The 22290-nt window shown below is 34.6% G+C and overlaps 1 protein-coding gene across 4 annotated transcripts in view; it reads right to left on the bottom strand.

Moving 5' to 3' along the window:
- The window catches only part of BLTP1 (bridge-like lipid transfer protein family member 1), a 205100-nt gene that overhangs the window by 34456 nt on the left and 148354 nt on the right, over positions 1-22290 (bottom strand). For all 4 annotated transcript variants that reach the window (XM_024745037.1, XM_024745040.1, XM_024745038.1 and 1 more), the window contains 11 exons: positions 18630-18727; positions 17689-17874; positions 16307-16475; positions 14512-14723; positions 13211-13409; positions 7866-7925; positions 5795-6021; positions 4489-4619; positions 3082-3205; positions 1105-1214; positions 351-441 (listed from right to left, as the gene is read on the bottom strand). In XM_024745037.1, the coding sequence (XP_024600805.1) occupies positions 351-441; positions 1105-1214; positions 3082-3205; positions 4489-4619; positions 5795-6021; positions 7866-7925; positions 13211-13409; positions 14512-14723; positions 16307-16475; positions 17689-17874; positions 18630-18727 (1607 nt within the window). The remainder of the gene's footprint in view (positions 1-350; positions 442-1104; positions 1215-3081; positions 3206-4488; positions 4620-5794; positions 6022-7865; positions 7926-13210; positions 13410-14511; positions 14724-16306; positions 16476-17688; positions 17875-18629; positions 18728-22290) is intronic.

Raw genomic sequence — 22290 nt, 5'->3', positions numbered from 1 at the left:
CAAAAATACATAAACAATAAAATACATTAAGTAAAAACATTCCACATTTACATTTGTGTAAAATACCCAGTTTAATGCAGAGTCAAACTTGAAAGAAAAATTATTCAACAAAATGTTTCTACCTACAAGCAGTATGGAGTCTTTATTCTACATGCAAAACACTAACACCTGCGGCATGGCTCTTCAATAGTGCTCTGCTATTTGGCAACGTACAGACACCTCAACCATCACAATCCACACTTTCACTGTAAGTAGGAACTACTATTTCTAAACTGCGTAACTACTATAATTTTGTAATTACTAAAAATTATTTAGCACTGTGTATCTCTAACAAATAGTATCTCTCTTACTGTATCTTGGATATTGAAAGTGACTCTGGGTCCAGGAGATGCTGCATCCACCCGGATTTCTGGGAGCTCCTCAGTTTCACCTACTCGAGAACTATAATAAAATATAAAGTTATAAAACATTAATATTCGTGTTCAAAAAAAACCCCTGGACTTTATAAAAGTCTGATTAATGACATTAACACTTTATTTCTAAATATTTACCTTATCCAAGGATTGAACTTTTGGTATTCCATTTCTTAACCTTTAGCATCTCATAAAAAAAAAGTTCATTGCTTTAACACAAGATTTCCTAAAAGTAAGCCTTATGAAAAAGAATTTATACTTACTTTATAGTGTTCATTTACTAGTAAAACTATATTTTTCTTCAATAATAAGTAAAATTTCCATTTTTCATGTTAAATGTGTGTATAATCACACTTTTTCTAAAATGACAAATTTAGAGCTACTAACATGCAAATATTCATTTCTTTGGATAGTCTATAAGTTTACGCATAAACTTGTCTAAATAGCAGTGTACTTCATTACTAAAAAGCACACAATGACTTTTATAATATAAAAGTAGAGTATAAATGAGATAGAGGGATTCCTCAAACTTCTTAGTTTGACAGTATCCACTATTACTAGTTTTACTAATAAGGTCCATTTGCTACCTTAATTTTGTAATTTCCCCAATTAGAACACAATAAATAAGTAGTGACCTTTGGCAAAAGAGTCAGCAATTTTATTACTTGTTTCATTGGTTGAAATATATTACCTTGCCCTTTCCATTCGCTTAAGAGGTGGTCTTCCAGAAGCTGAAATGGTTTTTGATCGGCTGTAACTTGGTTTGTAACCCAAACCCCACTTATCCTTTAGGGAAGCAGCCTAATGAAAGGGGATAGAAAAAGGGTGATTTTAGTCAGTTGTTTACTGTTGTAATATCTGACTTCAGGTAAAATGTTCTGCTATTAAAGAAGTTATCTTGTCTCCCCCAGGTCAATAACAAGTTATCTTAAATTGTGACTTTAAATGTCACTTAACAACACAGATGGATCAAAGTGCAGCAGGAATCAACTACTCTTAGTCCTAATGTCAATTAGGAAGGCTGTACAAGGAAAATAGGAGCCACCAGCTCGTTTGAGTTGGGAGCAGGGATGAGGGGTACAGAAATAAGGGGAGAAATAAGGAAACAATAAGAAAAGAAAGAAAATGAGAATTAAAAGGAAACATTCTGGGAGAAACGGGAGGGGAGGGGGGAGAAGAGGCGATCAGGGAAGAGGGGGAGGGGGAGGGAGGGAGCGACCACTAATCATCCCGAGTACCACCCAAGGGTACCCCTCCTGACAGAACTCTTTATTACAGAAAAGGAAAGGAAGTGGTGACTGGAACATCCTCCTTGTCACCAAATCCCTCTTCTTCAAATTTGTAGTTTGGGGGGGCTAGATAGTAAAAAGATTCTAATACAATGGAGACTTAGAAAGCAAGAGGACTAAAAGGGAATTGAGGGGGAAATACCAAATGAGAAAAATGTTAAGAACACAGATTTAATTTCAGTAATTTTCCTAATCCTCTCTACCTAGTTTTATTTTTAACAGTTAATTGCCAAGTCTAAACTAGCTTATAAACAGTATGGCAAGCAATATTTTCATTATGTTGCATGACTGTGAGGAACATAGTGGCAAAAAATTTAAACACAGAGTTATGCATTACAGAGCATCACTATCCATTTAGTACTATCAGAAGCCAGTGATGAATAAAATTGAATTTTATTCCTAATTTAAATAAATAATTTAGAACACTATTCAAATGAGGTCTAGGACTTTGGTGGTGACCAAGGAAAGAAAGTTCAAGCCGATGAACTCTGGATCCCTGCAATCTTTCCACATTTTCTCTAACCTCAACAGCTCTGATTTAACCAGTTTTTATGTATTGGGGTGACACCCCAAAACCATATTCTGGTTAAAAAAAACTGGAGGGTTTTGCTGACTATATTTTTAAAAGTTAGTTTTTCTACTAACAAGACCACCTTGACCCAAAGCAACCTACCTCCATTTGAATAAGTTTTAGAATTATTTTCTACTCTATTTTTCTAGTACATCTATCTATATATTTATTTCGAGCGTTCAGCAATTGGACTAAATCCCAGAATGTGGTAGATAGTAAGGTCAAAGATAAACAACTTGTCCTTTAAGAGACTCAAATACTAGTAAGGGCAACTAAATATGCAAATAATAAAGGTAAGAATAAAGTGCTGACAGTATGTAGTGGCTAAGAGTAAAATCTTCTGTGGAAAATGGGAGGGGTAGAATGGACATCTCAAAAAATTTCACATTTGAATTAGAGACAAAAAAGAAAGTATGACTTCATGAAAGGCAGACAGAACACAGTGGCTAAGGGCATAAACTGTAGAATTCCACTGTTTGGGTTTGAATCTTGGCTCCACTGGAATTACTGACTGTATAACCTTGGTCAAATTGCTTGACCTCTCTGTGCCTCAGTTTCCTCATCTTTAAAATGGGGAAAATAATATAAGCTACCACATAGGGTTGTTGTAAAGATTTAATGGGTTATTGAATGTAAAGTGCTTTAAACAGTGCCTGGTACATAGTAGACATGAGATACACAAATCAAGTGTTATCACTAGCAATGGAGGAAGAAAGAGAACAACGTAAGTATCATCATAAAATTTCATAAAGTGATAAAATGTTTACATAGTCTACTTTAATAAAATTCTCCTTAAATGTTTACTCACTCGCATACTGGACCTCCGTAATTTTTTACGAACATCTCTTCTAATATCATTCACAGCAACAGATTCTAATTGTTGATAACGTTGAATTTCCTGGTTTATGGTTCCTTCACTTGCACCTAGTTTTCTGGATAAAAAACAAATATGGCAGTTAGTGTAATGAGGTAACAAAGTAAGAGTGATTTTTACTTGCTCCTTTTAAAATTCTCTATCAGAATATCAAAGATTATGTATGGACAGGCCAAAATCCTGTATAAACTTAATACTCATATCTGGCAAACTGTAAAAAAAAAAAAAAAAACTTTCTCTAATGTTTTAGGAAATGGTTCTTATCCATTTCTACATCAAGAGTCTCTGTGATAATCTCAGGAAAGCTATGGAACCACTTAGCAGAATAGATAGTATGTAATAGTATGTAACAGATAGTATGTAATATTTTACATATAATTTAAGCCTCAGGTAAGATTTTAGGGGAGGAAGTATATTTTGCTTCAAGTCAGTTTTCCCCTGATAACAAAACTCAAACTGTAATGTAAGTCAACAGGAAAACGTGAATCACTGTATCATAACTGATTTTACAGACAAGTTTTTAGCAAATACCTTTCACTGTACAATGTATACATTTCTGTAAAATCCTCGAATGCAAAAAAACACAGATACAGGAGTACAAAGATTAGAAAAGATGAAGTATGTTTTCCACCTTTGGGGAAAACAAAAATTTCAGTTTGGCAAGAAGAATATTTAGTCTTACAGAGCAAGTATAACCTAGTCAGTACTATTTAGCAGGCTACAGATAAAGAAAAAAATGACTTCCGCCTACTCCCCCCTCTTGGCTCACCCTACCCTCACCTCAGTTCTAGTGAACTGCTAATACAGGCAAGCAAAAAGCATGAAGTTTGAATTCAGACAAACACAGGTTCAAATTCCAATTCTTTAATCTCTCCGAGCCAGTTTTCTCATCTATAAAGTTTGGATAATGCCATCTAATCTCATAGAAATGTTGTGAGGATTAAATTGAGATAACACGTCAGAATCACAATAGGTACTTAATAAATTCTAAATTTTCTTCCTCTCTCAAAAATTTGCATTCCAAAAATACTGTTAGCAAAACACTCATATTTACATACATATGTGAAGATACATGTGTATACACGTAGCGATGCATATATGTAACATAAAGTCAGTCATAAACTTCTCAGAAATGGGGAGCTGTGATGAGCACTAGACTAACATTTCTAACTTTATCACTAATGAATGTATGATCTCAGACAAATCACCAAACTTTTCTGGACCTTGGTGATCATTTATAAACTAAATGGGTTGTACTGGCCCCAATCCAGTTTCCGTCACATTTAAAATCTATTCTATTATTAGGGAATACTATACTAAATTAAAAATCATTATACATACTTAAGATCATCTATTACTTTGGCCTGTTCATTCAGTTCTCTGATATCCACTATACGCTTCATAATTTTTCTTCCTCTAAGTTCTCCTGGCTGGCTACAAGATGCTCCTTGTCTTCGATGATCTACAGCTTCCTGAAAAATCAAAAGCATGTCTGTCAGTAACACCCTCAGGTCACAAAGCAAATCTACCCTATCACAGAAATAACACCTTAAATCAAAGGAAGCATGCAAGAATCAAAGCCATCTATATTAAGTAAGATGATTGGAATTCTCCAGTGATTCAAACCCCTTCATTTTCATAAGGAATCCATTTAGTTGCTACCTACGTTTCCCCATGAGTGAGCTCTGCATGCTTTCAGATGGGACTGGCTAGACTGAGGGGAGGCCCACATCTCTGGGTTACACAGATACTCTGCAGGAACAGAATAGCGCTGATGTGGAGGCCTCAGGCCTAGGAGGTGATTTACAAGTCGTTGCCCAAAGGTGAGCTTGTGGCCATCTCCACTTACTGAACTTTCCTCTGAACTCTAAATGGTAAACAGTAATGTTAATTTTTAAAAAATTTCTTTCCAAGAACAAAACTATTTCATGATACAGTAGTTAAAAGATGTTTCAAAAAAATTTTTACGTTGATAATAGAATGAAATCAGAGAGAAACTTTCTTTTTAACTAATAAATAAGTTTAACTAATAACTAATCAATCTGATACTACAGAATATGTACAGTATAAATGGAAATACACATTTTTAAAATGTAAACTTTATTTTGTGTGGGTGTACTTTGCTTTTGACTTTCATTTTTGAACATCATTGAGATAATTCACATGCCATAAAATTGACCCATTTAAAATGTATAATGGTTTATAGTGGTTTTTAGTATAGTCACAAAGTTGTACAGCCATCATCAGAATCTATTTAGAACATTTTCACCGCCTCCCAAACAAAACCTCCTAACATTAGCAGTCTCTTCCCATCCCCTCTCCCAACCCCCTAAACTCTCCCAGTCCTAGGCAACCGCTGATCTACTTTCTGTCTCTACAGATCTGCTTGCACTTTGCTTTTACTGTTAACATGTTACCTGTAGGTTAAGGCACAAGTTGGTTGACAGCCGTTATGAAACAAGGAATTCAATTAAAAGACAATATTATGGAATTAAAAAAACAATATTATATAAACGTAGACACAGAGAACCACCACTCCCTTCCTTCCTCCACAATTAGCGACTACAGTAAATAACACTGACCTAATAATATCCCTTTCTCAGGGTAAAAGCCAGTCCTGAAAAAGTCTAACTGTGAGTTTACTTACAGTATGGATAGTGGGAGACATAGTGTCAACTTCATCTTCATCTGACAGGTCAGCTATGTTCACTGAATTTAGATCGGCAATGTCATCTGTGTCCTCCTCTCCTGTCAGTGTTGTAAGGGTATTGCCCAGAGCGTTAAGTCTTTTGCCAATGTTAGGATCCATGTGGACATCAATCCCACACATTTTCCACAATACATTGAGCGTCCAGGTTCCAGCACTACTACTTTCTGTTTAAATAAAGAAGTGACGTTTTTGGTTAAGTCTTGAGTATAGAAATTTAAATAATTCTACATTCAGGGAATAAAGTGGATGATGGCCCTGTGTAATAACTAATGTCTCTCACAGCTAGATCTGTCAGAAACATGAGACTATGGGATTGATTCCCCTATTGTATAGTGTGCACCTATTGTTTCTGTTTTCAGCACTCTTCTTTCCCCATGTGACCTATGAATTCCCTCCTCCCCTAGCCCCCTAGCTGATCTACCTTCCCATGACTATAGTAGGAGAACTGGCACAGCCCTCCCTCATTAGCCAGAATTAATTAGATGATTAGTCTGAGTAAGGGTCAAAGTTGGAAAGCTAAGAATCCTTCCCTGGACTTGAGAAAAGACCGGTCCTTCTCTAGTGACTGCGGGGTGGGGAATGAGGCTCATGAGCTGCTGGCAGCCATGTTTCCTGCCATGTTTCAGGAGGTCAGCAGTAAGCACAAATGAAGCAGCCGGAGAGAAGCAAAGACAAGAGCTGGAAAGAGCCCTGGTGACAGACAGCTGGGATCTTGTTTCCAGTAGTTCCTGAGGGCCCCCTGAATTGACCTGGTTCCTTCTCTTCACTGAGATAGCCATTCCTAAGTTTAACTGTGATCTGCGAATGTTCTTTTAACAAGTTCCCCCTTTTAGTTAAGCCAGTTTGAATATGTTGTTGTCACTTATAAACAAGACCCCTGACAAAGACTTTTATGTGACCTTCCTCCCAATATGTATGTTTACCTCAGTTATCACCTTTTCCTTCTAACATTACTGCTGGAAATCTCCTAACCTTTTCAGTTCTCTGTCAGTGGGGACTGCAGGCCTTGCTATTTTCTGAGACAGTTTACTTAGGATGAGCACTGAGACTAGGTTTCGGAGGACAGGAGGAATAGTAAGGAGGAAAGGAACTCTTGCTCATTTAATCAGCTTCTCCCCTCTCAACATTTTAAGCGCTCTTAAATAAACATCTCCATTTATCTTACCCTAGTTTTATACCAGTAGAAATAATAAAAATTTACACTATGCTGTCATCTTAGTTAAGACAGATTATTACTTCTATGGTTATCTCCTAACCAGTTTCCTAGATTTTTCTCCTCTCTAATCCTTGAAAGTGTCCCTTTGATACTGTCACATCTGCTTTCTTGCTCAAAAAAACTCAGTGGCTTTCTCACTGTCCACCAAATGAAGTCCAAATTCCTTAATTTGGGATTTAAGATTTTTCTCATCTTATTTTCACATAACTCTATTCCAGCCAATTTGGACAACTCTAACTAGACACTGTGTTCTGACATCATGGCAGGTATTATTCTCTCCGCCTGAATTTTCTCTATTCATATTTTCCAGTTTTTGCTTAAGAAACAATTTTATCCATCTTTCAAGTCCTTGTTTAAATGCTTTTTCTTCCGTAAAGCTTTCTCTCATTCCAGTATCCTTTGAAATTTAGAAATTTTATCTCCCTCCTGTAAATTTCATTAGCAATTGGAATTTTATATATTTTTTGAACTTATCACTTATTGCAGTTTAGTTATGCTGCAGAGCTGTAACCACCTTATTAGAATTTAAACTTATATGGCATAGAAAGTATATCTTATTCATCTTTGTCTTTCCCAAAACATTGTCGTGTATCTTGTACACTGATGGTGTCTAATTAATTGTTAGGTAAATAAAAATATGCTAATATGATTGCAAAATAGTTTTTAAAAATTAGGGAATACCAGAATGAGTTTAGTTAAAAGAGCCTCTAATATAAAGGCAGGAAAAATGGATAAAAAAAGCAGAATTCTACCAGATATATATAGCAAAAGTAATACCAAAGGTGAACTTACCAGCAGCTGCTTGTCCTGTAGTCCTGGAACATACTTCATAGGTACCATCTGGAACTACACCTGCACAAAAATCACCCCCAAAATAAGTTTCAATAAAATTATGCTTGTGGTTAAATATTACACTGCAATTTTTCTTCCAAAAATGATTACCTAAACAGGATTACTAGCCTCTCTAGGTTTCAGTTTCTTTTTTTAAAATTTAATTTATTAATTAATTTATTTTACACAGCAGGTTCTTATTAGTTAACTATCTGATACATCTTAGTGTATTAGGTTTCAGTTTCTAATCTGGAGAATGAAAGGGCTACCTTAGATGACTTGTGGTATCTATTTCATATCTCACAATATTTTATTCTTATCGATTTTAAGAATTGAACTGCATATACCTGAAACTAATATATTGTAAATCAACCATACCTCAATAAAGAAAAAAAGATTTGACTCCAGTTTTATCTTTACATTCTGCATGTGATTTCCTTATCTGAGTGACAATACCTGGCCAACTCTGAAACTCTAGTTTCCAGATGCTATGACAATTTGTACCATCATGAGTGAATGGCGCTTTGAGAATGCAAATAATTTTAAAATGATTTTTTGATAACTAAGAACTGCCACATTAGGTCACAGACATGATTCATCAACCTTGTATTTTACTTTGACAAGGATCATTTTATGAGGGAAAAAAAAAGATTGCCTGCCATGATGTCAACCTCCTAAGGTCAGCCTCCTAAGGTCATGGACCTATCCCCAGAACATATCTAACTTTAACTTTGAAACATTTACTACTTCTTAGCTTTAATCAGATAATTTCAGCTTTTTTAAGAGGTTAATTAAATCAACAAAAGACATAACATCCTTGAAATAACTTTTAAACAAAGTAGAGCCTAAAGATAGAATTAAGACCCTTTCTCAGTAATCCTTAATGGAAACCAAATTTCAATCTAAACCTGACAGTATATATACCGTAAATAAAATGTCCTTTTGCAATTCATTCCATATTCTAAACTGGTATTCAAATGTTATGCAAATGTGAGTTGTAGAAATACTACAATTTAGGGACTTCCCTGGTGGTCCAGTGGTTAAGACTCCACGCTCCCAATGCAGGGGGCCTGGGTTTCATCCCTGGTCAGGGAACTAGATCCCGCATGCCACAACTAAGACCCGGTACAGCCAAATAAATAAATTAATTTTTTTAAAAAAAGGAAATACTACAATTTATTTTGGGAGAAAGGGACTATAAATGACAATTTCTATTATGTATTTTTTAAGATAGTGCCAATAACTTTAAAATCTAAATTATATTTTTGAACCATATTGTACTTGTGCCTCACATACAAATTATAAAAAAGAATTAGATCTTGTTTGGGGGTAAAAGATTGCCTAATTCACCTTTAATGTCATAGTTGTAAATCAGAGCAAAAAAACCCTAGACTACCCTTTCAAATCTTAAGACTGCTAGAATGAAAAGAAAAGCCTCTGAAATTGGAGTAATATAACTAAGGCCAAATGAAAGTAAGAAACAGTAAATTTAAAAAGGGTAGAAAACATCGGGGACTTCCAATCCCAAGAAGTGCTAGAGAATTTCTGAATATTAAGCTAAAAAAAAAGATTATATAAATTCATAGAATACAGAGGTATGATGAATTAATAAGGAACATTAAAATTCTTAGGAGTAGATCTGAATCCTGAAAGTGAGAAGTAGGAAACCAACTGGGCTCTTTCCCATTGTACCTGTCATCTCTGAGTTGGACCAACCAGAATCCAGGATGGCAGTATTCCTGCTGTGACAACCAAATGCTGCTTACCCAGGTGTTAGCAGAAAGCTTGGAATTTTTCAAACTTCTAACGGTTTAGTTTTTCTAAATGCATGTTAAAGAAAAGCGTCTAATCTTTACTATTTAAGTGGTCCATGGAACCCTTCCTATAGATTGTCCTTTCTAATTTTTATTGCACTTCCCCCCACTTAGAGGAAATTACATCACGCTTTTTTTTTTTTTTGGCCATGCCACTTGGCTTGCAGTCTTCGTTCCCCAACTAGGGATCAAACCTGGGCCCCGCCACTGAAAGCGCCAAGTCCTAACCACGGGACCACCAGGGAATTACCGACGCAGGGCCATCTTTTTTCTAGGGCATGTTTTTTTTTTTTTTAACATCTTTACTAGAGTATAATTGCTTTACAATGTTGTGTTAGTTTCTGCTGTATAACAAAGTAAATCAGCTATACATATACATATATCCCCATATCTCCTCCCTCTTGCGTCTCCCTCCCACCCTCCCTATCCCACCCCGCTAGGGTCACAAAGCACCGAGCTGATCTCCCTGTGCTATGCGGCTGCTTCCCACTAGCTATCTATTTTACATTTGGTAGTGTATGTATGCCCATGCCACTCTCTCACTTTGTCACAGCTTACCCTTCCCCCTCCCCGTGTCCTCAAGTCCGTTCTCTACATCTTTGTCTTTATTCCTGTCCTGCTCCTAGGTTCGTCAGAGTCCATATATATGTGTTAGCATACAGTATTTGTTTTTCTCTTTCTGACCTACTTCACCCTGTATGACAGACTCTAGGTCCATCCACCTCACTACAAATACCTCAATTTCATTTCTTTTAATGGCTAATATTCCACTGTATATATATGCCACATATTCTTTATCCATTCATCTGTCAGTGGACACTTAGGTTGCTTCCATGTCCTGGCTATTGTAAATAGAGCTACAATGAACATTGTGGTACATGACTCTTTTGGAATTACGGTTTTCTCAGGGTATATGCCCAGTAGTGGGATTGCTGGGTCATATGGTAGTTCTATTTTTAGTTTTTTAAGGAACTTCCATATTGTTCTCCATAGTGGCTGTATCAATTTACATTCCCACCAACAGTGAAAGAGGGTTCCCTTTTCTCCACACCCTCTCCAGCATTTATCGTTTGTAGATTTTTTGATGCTGGCCATTCTGAGTGGTGTGAGGTGATACCTCATTGTAGTTTTAATTTGCATTTCTCTAATGATTAGTGATGTTGAGCATCTGTTCATGTGTTTGTTGGCAATCGGTATATCTTCTTCGGAGAAATGTCTATTTAGGTCTTCTGCCCATTTTTGGATTGGGTTGTTTGTTTCTTTGATATTGAGCTGCATGAGCTGCTTGTAAATTTTGGAGATTAATCCTTTGTCAGTTGATTCGTTTGCAAATATTTTCTCCCATTCTGAGGGTTGTCTTTTCGTCTTGTTTATGCTTTCCTTTGCTGTGCAAAAGCTTTTAAGTTTCATTAGGCCCCATTTGTTTATTTTCGTTTTTATTTCCATTTCTCAAGGAGATGGGTCAAAAAGGATCTTGCTGTGATTTACGTCATGGAGTGTTCTGCCTATGTTTTCCTCTAAGAGTTTGATAGTGTCTGGCCTTCCATTTAGGTCTTTAATCCATTTTGAGTTTTTTTGTGTGTATGGTGTTAGAGAATGTTCTAATTTCATTCTTTTACATGTAGCTGTCCAGTTTTCTCAGCACCACTTATTGAAGAGGCTGTCTTTTCTCCACTGTATATTCTTGCCTCCTTTATCAAAGATAAGGTGACCATATGTGCATGGGTTTATCTCTGGGCTTTCTATCCTGTTCCATTGATCTACATTTCTGTTTCTGTAGGGCATGATTTTTAAATGATCTGTGAAAAAAAATCCTAAGGCATAATCCTACTTTTCCTTATTTCTCTGCCCTAAACTCAACTCTTTTTTTAAAAAAATTGTCAGTTATATCCAAGTATACTTACTCCTAATAAAAACTACACTAATAAAAACTACAAAATAGTAAACTAATTGGTGAATCTGTAATTTGGAATTCTTTTATGTCAGCAAAACAACTACTCTACTCATCTCGTTTGCCACTCTCCCAAAACACCAAACAATAAGCATGTTACAAAAACAAGTCATTTGATACCCTCCAAAGCCCCAAATAAATTATGATTATCGCAATTATCAGCATGTTAGTGTTCTACTTTGCTGGTATAATATCCATTGAGGTGCCGAGTTATTGTTTATATTTTTTAATATACGTTTTTGACTTTGAGTCAGAGGCATATTTCTTATGCATTTTCCCTTTGTTTAAACTGCTAAGGAAATGGTATCCTTCCTTGCTTCCAAATATATTCTATCCAGTATGACTATAATGATGGCAAAATGTCATCTTAATAAAAATCAATAGGTTTAAATTTATTTTAAGGAAAAAAACACACAAACAAAAGACAGTTATGGTGACTTTTTAAAACATATATAAGAACCATGTAAAATGATTACTTGTAAAAATTTCTGACAAAGGCTAATTTTGGTCTTTTGGGTATTAGGCATGAGTATTTTGATATCAAGTCTTCTTAATAACCTGAAGTATTTCAAAGAAATCCTAGTATTTTACCTATGAATTATCTAAATGCAAAGCATTCAAAACCAAAAACTTTTACCTAAAATTTTAGCCAATATTACATGCTAAAACTTCAATTTTTGATATAAAAACACTGGAAAGTTCTCCCAATACTCAAAGAAAACCCAGAACTGGAAAGAAGATTTTCTTCCAGTGAAGAGAGGAAAAAACTGCTAAATAATGGCATACCACCTTCTGAAAAGTAATTAATTTTGTTTTACAGATTAGCTCAGGAATTTTAGTCCACAACCTTTAGTTCTTCAAATATAATTTTTCTTCATTATTAAGATTAATGATAACACAACATTGTAAAGCAACTATACGCCAATAAAAATTAATCAAAAATAGATTAATGATGCTTTATCAACTCTGCTGTAATATTTAAAATAAAAATAAATCCCTGTACCTTCAAAATAGCATATAAACACAGCTTTAGTTATTCATAACCAGAGGAATAACTAAAGCTGTGTTTAATGGAGCATAATAGAATCAGAGGAATTCACACAAATTATACTCTGCAAACTACATATGTGGACATGTGGACTTATTTATGGCTGGAATCCCTGCTCCCGGTTATCCTGTATTATGTTATAGGATGAACTGGATCTTACACATTTATCACTTTGTTTCAAGATCCCCACAGAACAAAGACACTTTGCCTGGTCATTAATGAATCAATTACAGGAAAAATCAGGGAGTGAGCAAACGTTCAAATGTTGTACCATCAAAAAGAATACCTAGTTGGTTTACTTACCCAAACAACTGAAAGCTGCAGTTTTTCACAAATATGTTCTGATATGTTTAATTAGAAATAGCCTTTATGTCACAAAGTCCAATAACATTCCTCTATATGAACATCCTTCAGTTTTACTTATGAAGACACTGGGGTTACTTTTTAATTTTAAAAAATTCATAACCTCATACAGAAAATAAAAGACACTCACAGGCATTCATCACTAGGTCCCCACGAATTTCTGGTTTCCAGTCATCCCATGATGTCTCAAAGCCATCAGCAAAACGGATACAAAAGTTTTTGAAATGCCCTTTACTAACTAGAGATTCTGAAGAACAAGCAGTGATGAGAGTACTTTCAATGGTCAGTACTAAAGCAGAACCAGTGTCAAGGTCTCCAGTGTGATTAGACTGCAAAATATATTAAAGAAATGAGACAAAAGGTGACAACTTTTAAAATTTGGAAACCTCACAGGATTCATAAGATCAAACATCTAGAAAGGGTCAACCCTAGAGAGCTTCATTAAAAAGCAGTTCAGAAAGATGCCTACTTTTAAAATTAAACTGCTCATGTGAAACGCATTGCCATGTGCATTTTTTTAAACTAAACTTGCGAAAGGCTAAATATCTGTTCTTTTCATCTCAAGCCTTTTAGTTTGTGGGGAACATTTTCATTTTGACAACCATCCCTGGTGTGTAAGGCCTTCCTGAGCTCTGTCCATCATGCCATTAAAATATTATCATTTTTCAACTCCTGAAGCACAAACATACCACGTTGCCAATCCTCAACTCAGAGTTTTTCTTAACACTGTTTTGCCAGACAAAATACTTAAAGATAAATTCATTCAACAACTGGTTACAGGCTAAGATAAATTATAACAGTAAAATGTAGACCTCTGTGTTTGTTATAACTGTAACTTCTTAGCCTAACAGGGGGTTCATAGCCTTTTCCCTCACACACATGTGCATGCAGATATGTATTCCTGAGAACTGGTCCTAAATCACAAAGAGTACATTTTTGCTTTATCCAGTACACATAACTTGGAAGTTTTGTTACCATTAAATATTATAGTTTAAAAGAATTTTGAAATTCCCTACCCTGTTTTAGATAAAGTTATTAAACATTATTATATAGCATCCTTAAATATCCTTTGTTTCTATTTTATTATCAAGTGTATGCCAAAGATGTCTTGGCTAAATACAAAACAAATAAAAAATTTTGAAAACTAAGCTGCTTATTTTCCAAGGTAAAAATTAAGATTTATTAGATGGGTGTCAATCTCATTACTATTATGAGGCATATCAGAATGCTTCAGAGAAAAGTCTCATGAAATTGATATTTAATACACTGTGGATAAATAATGGTTGAAGGAGTTTAATCTTAATTGCTATCTACTAAACTCAAATTATAAACTGTTATCCTGAAAAGCTTATTGTTATACTCTATACACATAAAAATGGTTTCTAGAAATGTCTGGCTCTTAATCTTGGACTGTGATTCGATTTTTTATACCTGTGCAGTATTTGTGATAGGCAGGCAAATTCCCAGATCATTCACAGTGAGCTGGAGGAAGAGAGTCCCAAACGCCTGGGCTGACGTTTGCTGGATACCAGGCAACATATCTACCACTTCCTTTGTAGCCATATGAATATCTTTATGTAAAGCCATTCGTTGTTCATTCCAATTGTCATAGGCAGCCTTATAATTCAGCCAAAACAGCACAGCTTTTGATAATTAAGACAGGGCAGAAGGAAAATTAAAATAAAAACTGTAAAGCTATATGGCAAGTAAACCTCTAGAGCTGCAAAATCCTGTTGATTAATAAAAATTACTCCCAGAAAATTGTAGCATTAGAATTTGAAAGGATCTAAGAGGATACAGTCAACTTGAGAAATGAAAAAAGCAGAAAGCAGGCGACTGCAAAGTGGCAAAAGAAGAAAATTCAGGTCCATTCATTCATTCAATGAATTAGTTGTGAAATGCCTACTATATATGCTAGGCATTGGCATGGAATAACAAACGAAAACACACATGGACCCTGACCATATACAGCTTTCTGTTACAACAGTTAAAAATTCTTGAAGGAGAGGTATGTAATATTGGGAGTATACATTAATAAAGTGTGATTTAGAGAGAGAAGTCAAAGACATTTGAGTTTGTAACAAGAATGAAACTTAAGGTAAACCATCATTTAATGCAGTATATACAAGGAGGAGTCTAAAGAGAGAGAAAGATGAAGGGGCCAGAGAAGTAGAAGGAAAAGCAGGTGTTATGTCATGGACACAAAGAGTAGAAAGTACTTTAAGGAGTTGTTGAAAGTTTATCAAAAGTTGGTAAGATGAGAAATGAAAAAAAAAATGTGCACCAGATTTAGCAAAATAAAATGGTAAGGGCAGTTTTCTAACAAACTGATCTTACCACCAGCCAATGCCCACCACTGATTTAAATCTTTTATGGCTTCATAAATGGTTCTTCATTACTTCTAAAATACAATTCCTATTTGCCCAAGACACATTAATTAGATCCTATCTATCGTTCAGCCTTATTTCCCATTATTTTCTTTTATAAAAGTGGCTGCTGTATTTTCTTAGACCTCTGTGCTCATATATATTCATTCATGTTCTTTCTCACTTGGCAAATCTTTATTTAGTTCTTAACTACATGCCTGGGACTGTTCTAGGCCTTCAGATACAGAGGTAAATAGGACAAGCTTTCATTTCCTGTCTCCTTGGTGAACTCCTAACTCCAAGTTGAATCTGAAAATTTAGTTTCTCCTCTGAGAAGCACAGAGAAAGTGAGAGACACCCTCAGATATAAGGGGAAAAAAAAGAAGTGTGTGTGTGTGTGTGTGTGTGTGTTTATATATATATATATATATATATATATATATCTACTCTGTAGTCTACTTTATTCTCTTTCCCACTGAACTGAGAGCTCCTTGAGGGCAGAGATCCTGTTTTCCATATTTGTATTCCACTTCTAGACAGTAAACAATAAATGTTTATAGAATAAATGAATAAAGACAGTGCTAAGACAATTGGGTGCAATAGTTATCCAAGCCAAAAAATTTAAAATTCTGAATCAGACATTCCTATAGATCCATGTAAAAAGCAAATAACTTTAAAAAGTAAAGTAACTCCAAAAACTGATGGTAGGAAGCAAGAAATTTTTTTTGGATGCTCACATTTCAAATTTAAGAGACATTTAGCTGTCAAGCATTTAAACTGGTAAACTACAGATGATTTTTTCTAGCATTACCAAAACATTTCTAAATCTAACAAGACAGTATTGATAGACTTCATCTTACCTCTATCAAAGGCCACAGGCTGTGCATAAACAATTGGTCTATTCAGGGTAATAAGCACAGCTTCCCTATCTGAAGAACCACTGATTTCTTCTCGCAGGGCATTTCTTAACCCAATTCTAGTTTTAAAATAGGCAACCTGATGAAAATCAGAACCAGCTTCCTCATAAACCTAAAATAAAATTAAAAGCTCAATAAAATCAAATAATGGAAAATATTTTAATTTAAAAAATTAGAAGTTTTAACACCATTAATGGTATTGTTCACTAAAAGAACTACAGTACATTTTTCTCTATTTCATTTGTCAGTGATAAATTCCTGATACTCTGTACCATAAACACTTGAAATTAATATACAATATGGATGGGTATATAAGAAATAAATAGGAAGTCATACATAAAATTCATACAAAAGCCAGGATTAGGGCCATAGCCTCAATGGCAATGTATTAAATGTTTCAAGATAATCAGATCCTCTCTCCTCTCAAACTGTGTTTCTATTTGAAAAAATTACTGTTTTTCTAGAGATGACATGAAATTTTTGTTCATTTATTCCCCCACATAATCTTTAATATAGCCACTCAGTTTTGAAAAGTGACTGGTATTCTTTTAATCTTCAAACTAAAGAAGGAAAAAGGTTAAATCTACATAATAATTTTTAGAAAAAATAATAGTATAATTCCCTGATGAGCTGTGAAAGTTAATTTTTATACAACAGAATCTGATTTACTGTCGTATATATACACATTTTTTAAAAACTTTACATGTTTAATATTATAGCATGCAAAATTTGCCATTATCAAACAGGACAGCTAAGAAACTTAGTAACATTTTAAAGATTGACCAATGTTAGTACAAAGTGTTGAAATAAAAAATACTGTTTAACAAAATCAAGAGAAATTATAAACGAATATTTATGAAGATACTAGATTCAAGTTTCATGTGATTGCATTTGCACTGAACAATATACCACCAATATACTCAATGAAATACCAAGGTAAAATTATAAGGGCCTTCTTAAATGATTTTTTATTAGAATTTACAATCAGATTTTACGAACTTCAACTCAATACTTTTTTTTTTTTTTTTTTTGCGGTACGTGGGCCTCTCACTGTTGTGGCCTCTCCCGTTGCGGAGCACAGGCTCCGGACGCGCAGGCTCAGCGGCCATGGCTCACGGGCCCAGCCGCTCCGCGGCATGTGGGATCCTCCCGGACTGGGGCACGAACCCGTGTCCCCTGCATCGACAGGCGGACTCTCAACCACTGCGCCACCAGGGAAGCCCTAAACTCAATACTTTTTAAAGTATAGTAATACTTAAAGTAGTTTAAATTGATGTGCAAAGTTTGAAAGCCAGAGTTTTAATATCAACATATTCAGCACTCACCTGATGTTTAACAATTTGTCCTAATGCCAGATTTAAATCCACTTGGCATTTACCAAACAGTTTCAGATAGCTGCTACTTCCTGGTGAAGCTTTGGTTTGAAGTCGGTTTGAAAGTTCCAGTTCAATCAATCCAGTTTCAAATCTCACAGCTCTCATTGAGGGAGTTGTGGCCGTTACTTGAATGCCCTAGCAGATTATATGTTTGGAGGAAAAAAAGAATCTTAAATCAACAATGTACACAAATGAACACACAAATGAAATCTTTCAATATATGATAAATAAAACAGCCATTTTTTAAACACACATAGGATGCCTGATGAACTAATAAAACTGGCAACATCCTTTAATTTCTCATGTCAGTAGGAACTTTTTTAGCTATTAAATTTTATTCCAGTATTCTGTATTTAAAATATAGACTGTTCATGTGTTAAATACATTAATTACAAGTAAATAACTATTTGGTAAGAATGATTTTTATTTTTAAGAACACTAATATCGTAAATATTGGAAATAACGTTTCTATTAAGGTATTATTTTAACTGGACAACTGTAGAAAATATTTCTTACAGAGTAATTTATAACAGCAATAATTAGAAAAAAAGTCAAAAGGTTCATCTGAAGGAAGTAGTTAAATTGTTACAACTGTATAATATATAGCACAGCTGTTCAAAAAGATAAAGTGGATCTAAATGTTCTGACATGGAAAGGTATTCAAGGTTTTTAAAAATGCAGAAATATATACATATATAAAAATACAAATAGGAAAACGTCCTAAAGGATATTCAATTGTTAAAGCTTCTTCTATGCACGGACAGGGTTATACTTCAGTTTTACTTTCTATTTGGCATACTCATATATCATATGGATTTTCTACAAGCATACATTAATTAAGTAGAAAAATCCTTCTTAAAGAATCATTATTATATTATTATTTATGTTACCTTAAACTGCAAGTTCAGGGAATAGAGTAGAATTTTAGGCTTATCTCCATCTGCTGTTCCATCATGTTCATTCCAAAGAGGAATAGGTTGCTCCCCACCTGAAAGAGGTTAAATAATTGAAGGTTTGAGGCAATTTCTTTAAAAGGAAAATAGTAACTACTTTGTGTGCTTAAAAACACACACACACACAATATGTTCTTTTTCCTGATCATTAACTCAATCTTTAACAGGGAACTTTAGCCATGTCACATTTCACTGAGGCAGATATTATAAGAAGGGACAGTACTGCATATGTAGATATTTATTAAGAGCATTTTATAAGGACTAGAACTAAGATCCCACAAGCTGCACGGTGCAGCCAGAAAAAAAAAATTTTATAAGGACTAAATTAAGACATTATACCTATAATTACACCAAACATGATTATACACCTGAGAAAATATATTTGAGGGAAAAACAGTACAATGAAATAATTTCTTCAACCAAAAATGTGACCTTTGTCATTTATATTTGTGTGTCATAAACAAAAAAGAATGGAAGAAAAAATAAAGGTGGAGAAATAAAAAATAAGGTAATAATTAAGAGTGTGACAATAAACGTTTGGCCTATACATGAAAACAAAATGCGGGCAGAGGACCCTGGGGATAAAATTCCTATTAATAGACCATTTGTTGCCCAGGCACTGTGGCATTCAGGAAATAATGTTCTAGTATTTTAAAATCCAACTTCTATCTCCACTTCTCCTTTCCTTATTGTAAAAACTTTTCTGTATGCTTACCTTTCAAATATTCTATCTTAAAATGATTCATCTTTTTCTATGTATATTGAATTTAGCATCATCCCAGGGAGCAAATATAAGTGGGATGGGAAGTTTTTTCCTAGTAGGTAACCAATTAATGTAATTCATCACATCAACAGGCTAAAGAAGAAAAATCACATTATCATATTACAGGATGCAGAAAAAGCATTTGACAAAAACCAACACCTATTGATAGTAAAGATTCTCAGTAAACTAGGAGCAGAGAACTTCCTCAACTCAATAGAGAATATCTACAAAAAAACCTACAGCTAGTATGATCCTTAACAGTGAACAGCTCTTAGTTTCCTCACTAAGATAAGGTACAAACCAAGGATGTCCACTCTTACCACTTCTTTTCAACATCATACAAGAAGTCCTAGCTAATGCAATAAGACAAGAAAAGGGAAAAAAAAAGATATACAGATTGGGAAGGAAGAAATAAAACTGTCTCTGTTCACAAATGACCTGATCATCTATGTAGAAGTTCCTGGAACCAATAAGTGATTATAGCAAGACTGCAGGATACAAGGTTAATAATATACAAAGGTCAGTCACTTTCCTATATACCGGCAATAAACAGTGGAATGTGAAATTAAAAACACAATACTATTTACATTAGCACCACAAAAAATAAGATACTTAAGTGTAAATTAACAATATATATACAAGATCTACATGAGAAAACCTACAAAACTCTGATAATGTCAGTTCTTCCCAACTTGCTCTCTAGATTCAATGCAACCCCAGCCAAAATCCTACCAAGTTATTTTGTGGATATCGACAAACTCATTCTAAGGTGTACGTGAAGGGACAAAATACCAAGAATAGCCAATAAAATATTGAAGGAGAAGACCAAAACTAGAAGACTTAAACTACCTGACTTCAAGACTACAAGCTAATCAGGACAGTGTGGTACTGGTGAAATAACAGACAAAAAGATCCATGGAACAGAAGGGAGAGCCCAAAAATAGATCCACATAAATATAATCAACTAATCTTTGACAAATGAGCAAAGGCAATACAATTGAGCAAAAGCAATACAATGGAGCAAAGATACAGTCTTTTCAACATATGTTGCTAGAATACAAAAAAATACATGCAAAAAAATACATCTAGATATAGACCTTAAACCTGTCACAAAAATTAACTCATAATGGATCACAGGCCTAAAGGTAAAACACAAAACTACAAAAATCATATAAGATAACAAAGGAGAAAACCTTAATGACCTTCTGTATGACAATGACTTTTTGGATACAACACCAAAGGCATGATCCATGAAAGAAAGAATTGATAAATTAGACTTCTTAAACATTTTTTATTTTAATTTTAATTTTTTTTGGTCACACCACACAGAATGAGGGATCTTAGTCCCCCAATCAGGGATCAAACTTGCACCCCTTGCAGTGGAAGCATGGAGTCTTAACCACTAGACCACCAGGGAAGTCCCAAGCTAGACTTTATTAAAATTAAAAACTTCTGCTCTGAGAAGAGTGTCAAGAGAATAACAAGACAAGCCACAACTGGGAGAAAATATTTCCAAAAGATACATTTGTAAAGGACCATTATCCAAAATATGCAAAGAGCTCTTAAACTCTACAATAAGAAAACAACCTGATTAAAACTGGGCCAAACATTTTAATAAACACCTCACCAAAGAAGATATACAGATGGCAAATAAGCACATCTGAAGAGGTGCTTCACATCATGTAATCAGGGAAATGCAAATTAAAACCACAGTAAGATACCACTACACACCCATCAGAATATTCAAAACCTAGAACAGTGACAAACAACACAAAATGCTGGGGGGATGTGGAGTAAAAGGAACTTTCATTCATTTCTGGTGGGAATGCAAACTGGTACAGTCACTTTGGAAGACAGTTTGGCAGTTTCCTATAAAACTAAACATACTTTTATATGATCCATATGATCCAGCAACCTTGCACCTTGGCAGTTACCAAAAGGAGACGAAAACTTATGTCCACACAGAAACCTGCATATGGATGTTTATAGCACCTTAATTCATAATGGCCAAAACCTGGAAGCAACCAAGGGAGGAATAAATAGGCAAAGAACAGAGGATTTTTAGGGCAGTGGAACTACTCTTACTCTGTAGGATATTATAATGATGGATACACGTCATTATACATTTGTTCAAACCCACCGAATGTACAATGCCAAGAGTGAATCCTAATGTGAACTATGGGCTTTTGGTGATAATGGTGTGTCAATGTAGGTTTGTCAGTTGTAACAAACGTACCACTCTAATGGGGGACTTTGATAATGGGGGAGGCTATGCATGACTGAAGGCAGAGGGTATCTGGGAAATCTCTGTACCTTGCCCTCAATTTTGCCGTGAACCTAAAACTGCTCTAAAGAATAAAGTTGATTTTTAAAAAAGGCTATTTGTTTTGTTCATCTATCACTATCCTGAATATCTTTTACATAGTTTCAGAAAAAAAAATTTTTTAATTTAAAAGACAAGCTCTGCCTCTTACAAAATGTATTACATAATACTTTTAGTTTATAGAAATATCAGAGACACTATTAGTCACATTAACTCCACAGTTTTTACCTTGTTATGAATTAAATATAGACCTGGTCCAACTGTAAGAAGGTAACCTCACTATATATATATTTCTCATTACATATAAATGGCTATACATACTCAAAAATAGACCTCTTCTCTTTACTAAGTCAGTGCTTATCTACACCTTTCTGAAACCCAGGCAATCCATGGGCAATAAGATTATAAGAATTGATTCTTCAAAAAAGAATCTTCCTAACAAACTTGATGATGATTGTGAACATGAGTATTCCTATGCAATAGAAAATGTCCCAAAGCTAAATGTAACGTGA

Source organism: Neophocaena asiaeorientalis, unplaced genomic scaffold (assembly GCF_003031525.2).
Source record: "Neophocaena asiaeorientalis asiaeorientalis breed wild unplaced genomic scaffold, Neophocaena_asiaeorientalis_V1.1 scaffold65, whole genome shotgun sequence".
Classification (NCBI taxonomy): domain Eukaryota; kingdom Metazoa; phylum Chordata; class Mammalia; order Artiodactyla; family Phocoenidae; genus Neophocaena; species Neophocaena asiaeorientalis.
Note: the sequence above shows the minus strand (reverse complement) of the source record. Positions and strands in the feature narration are given on the sequence as shown.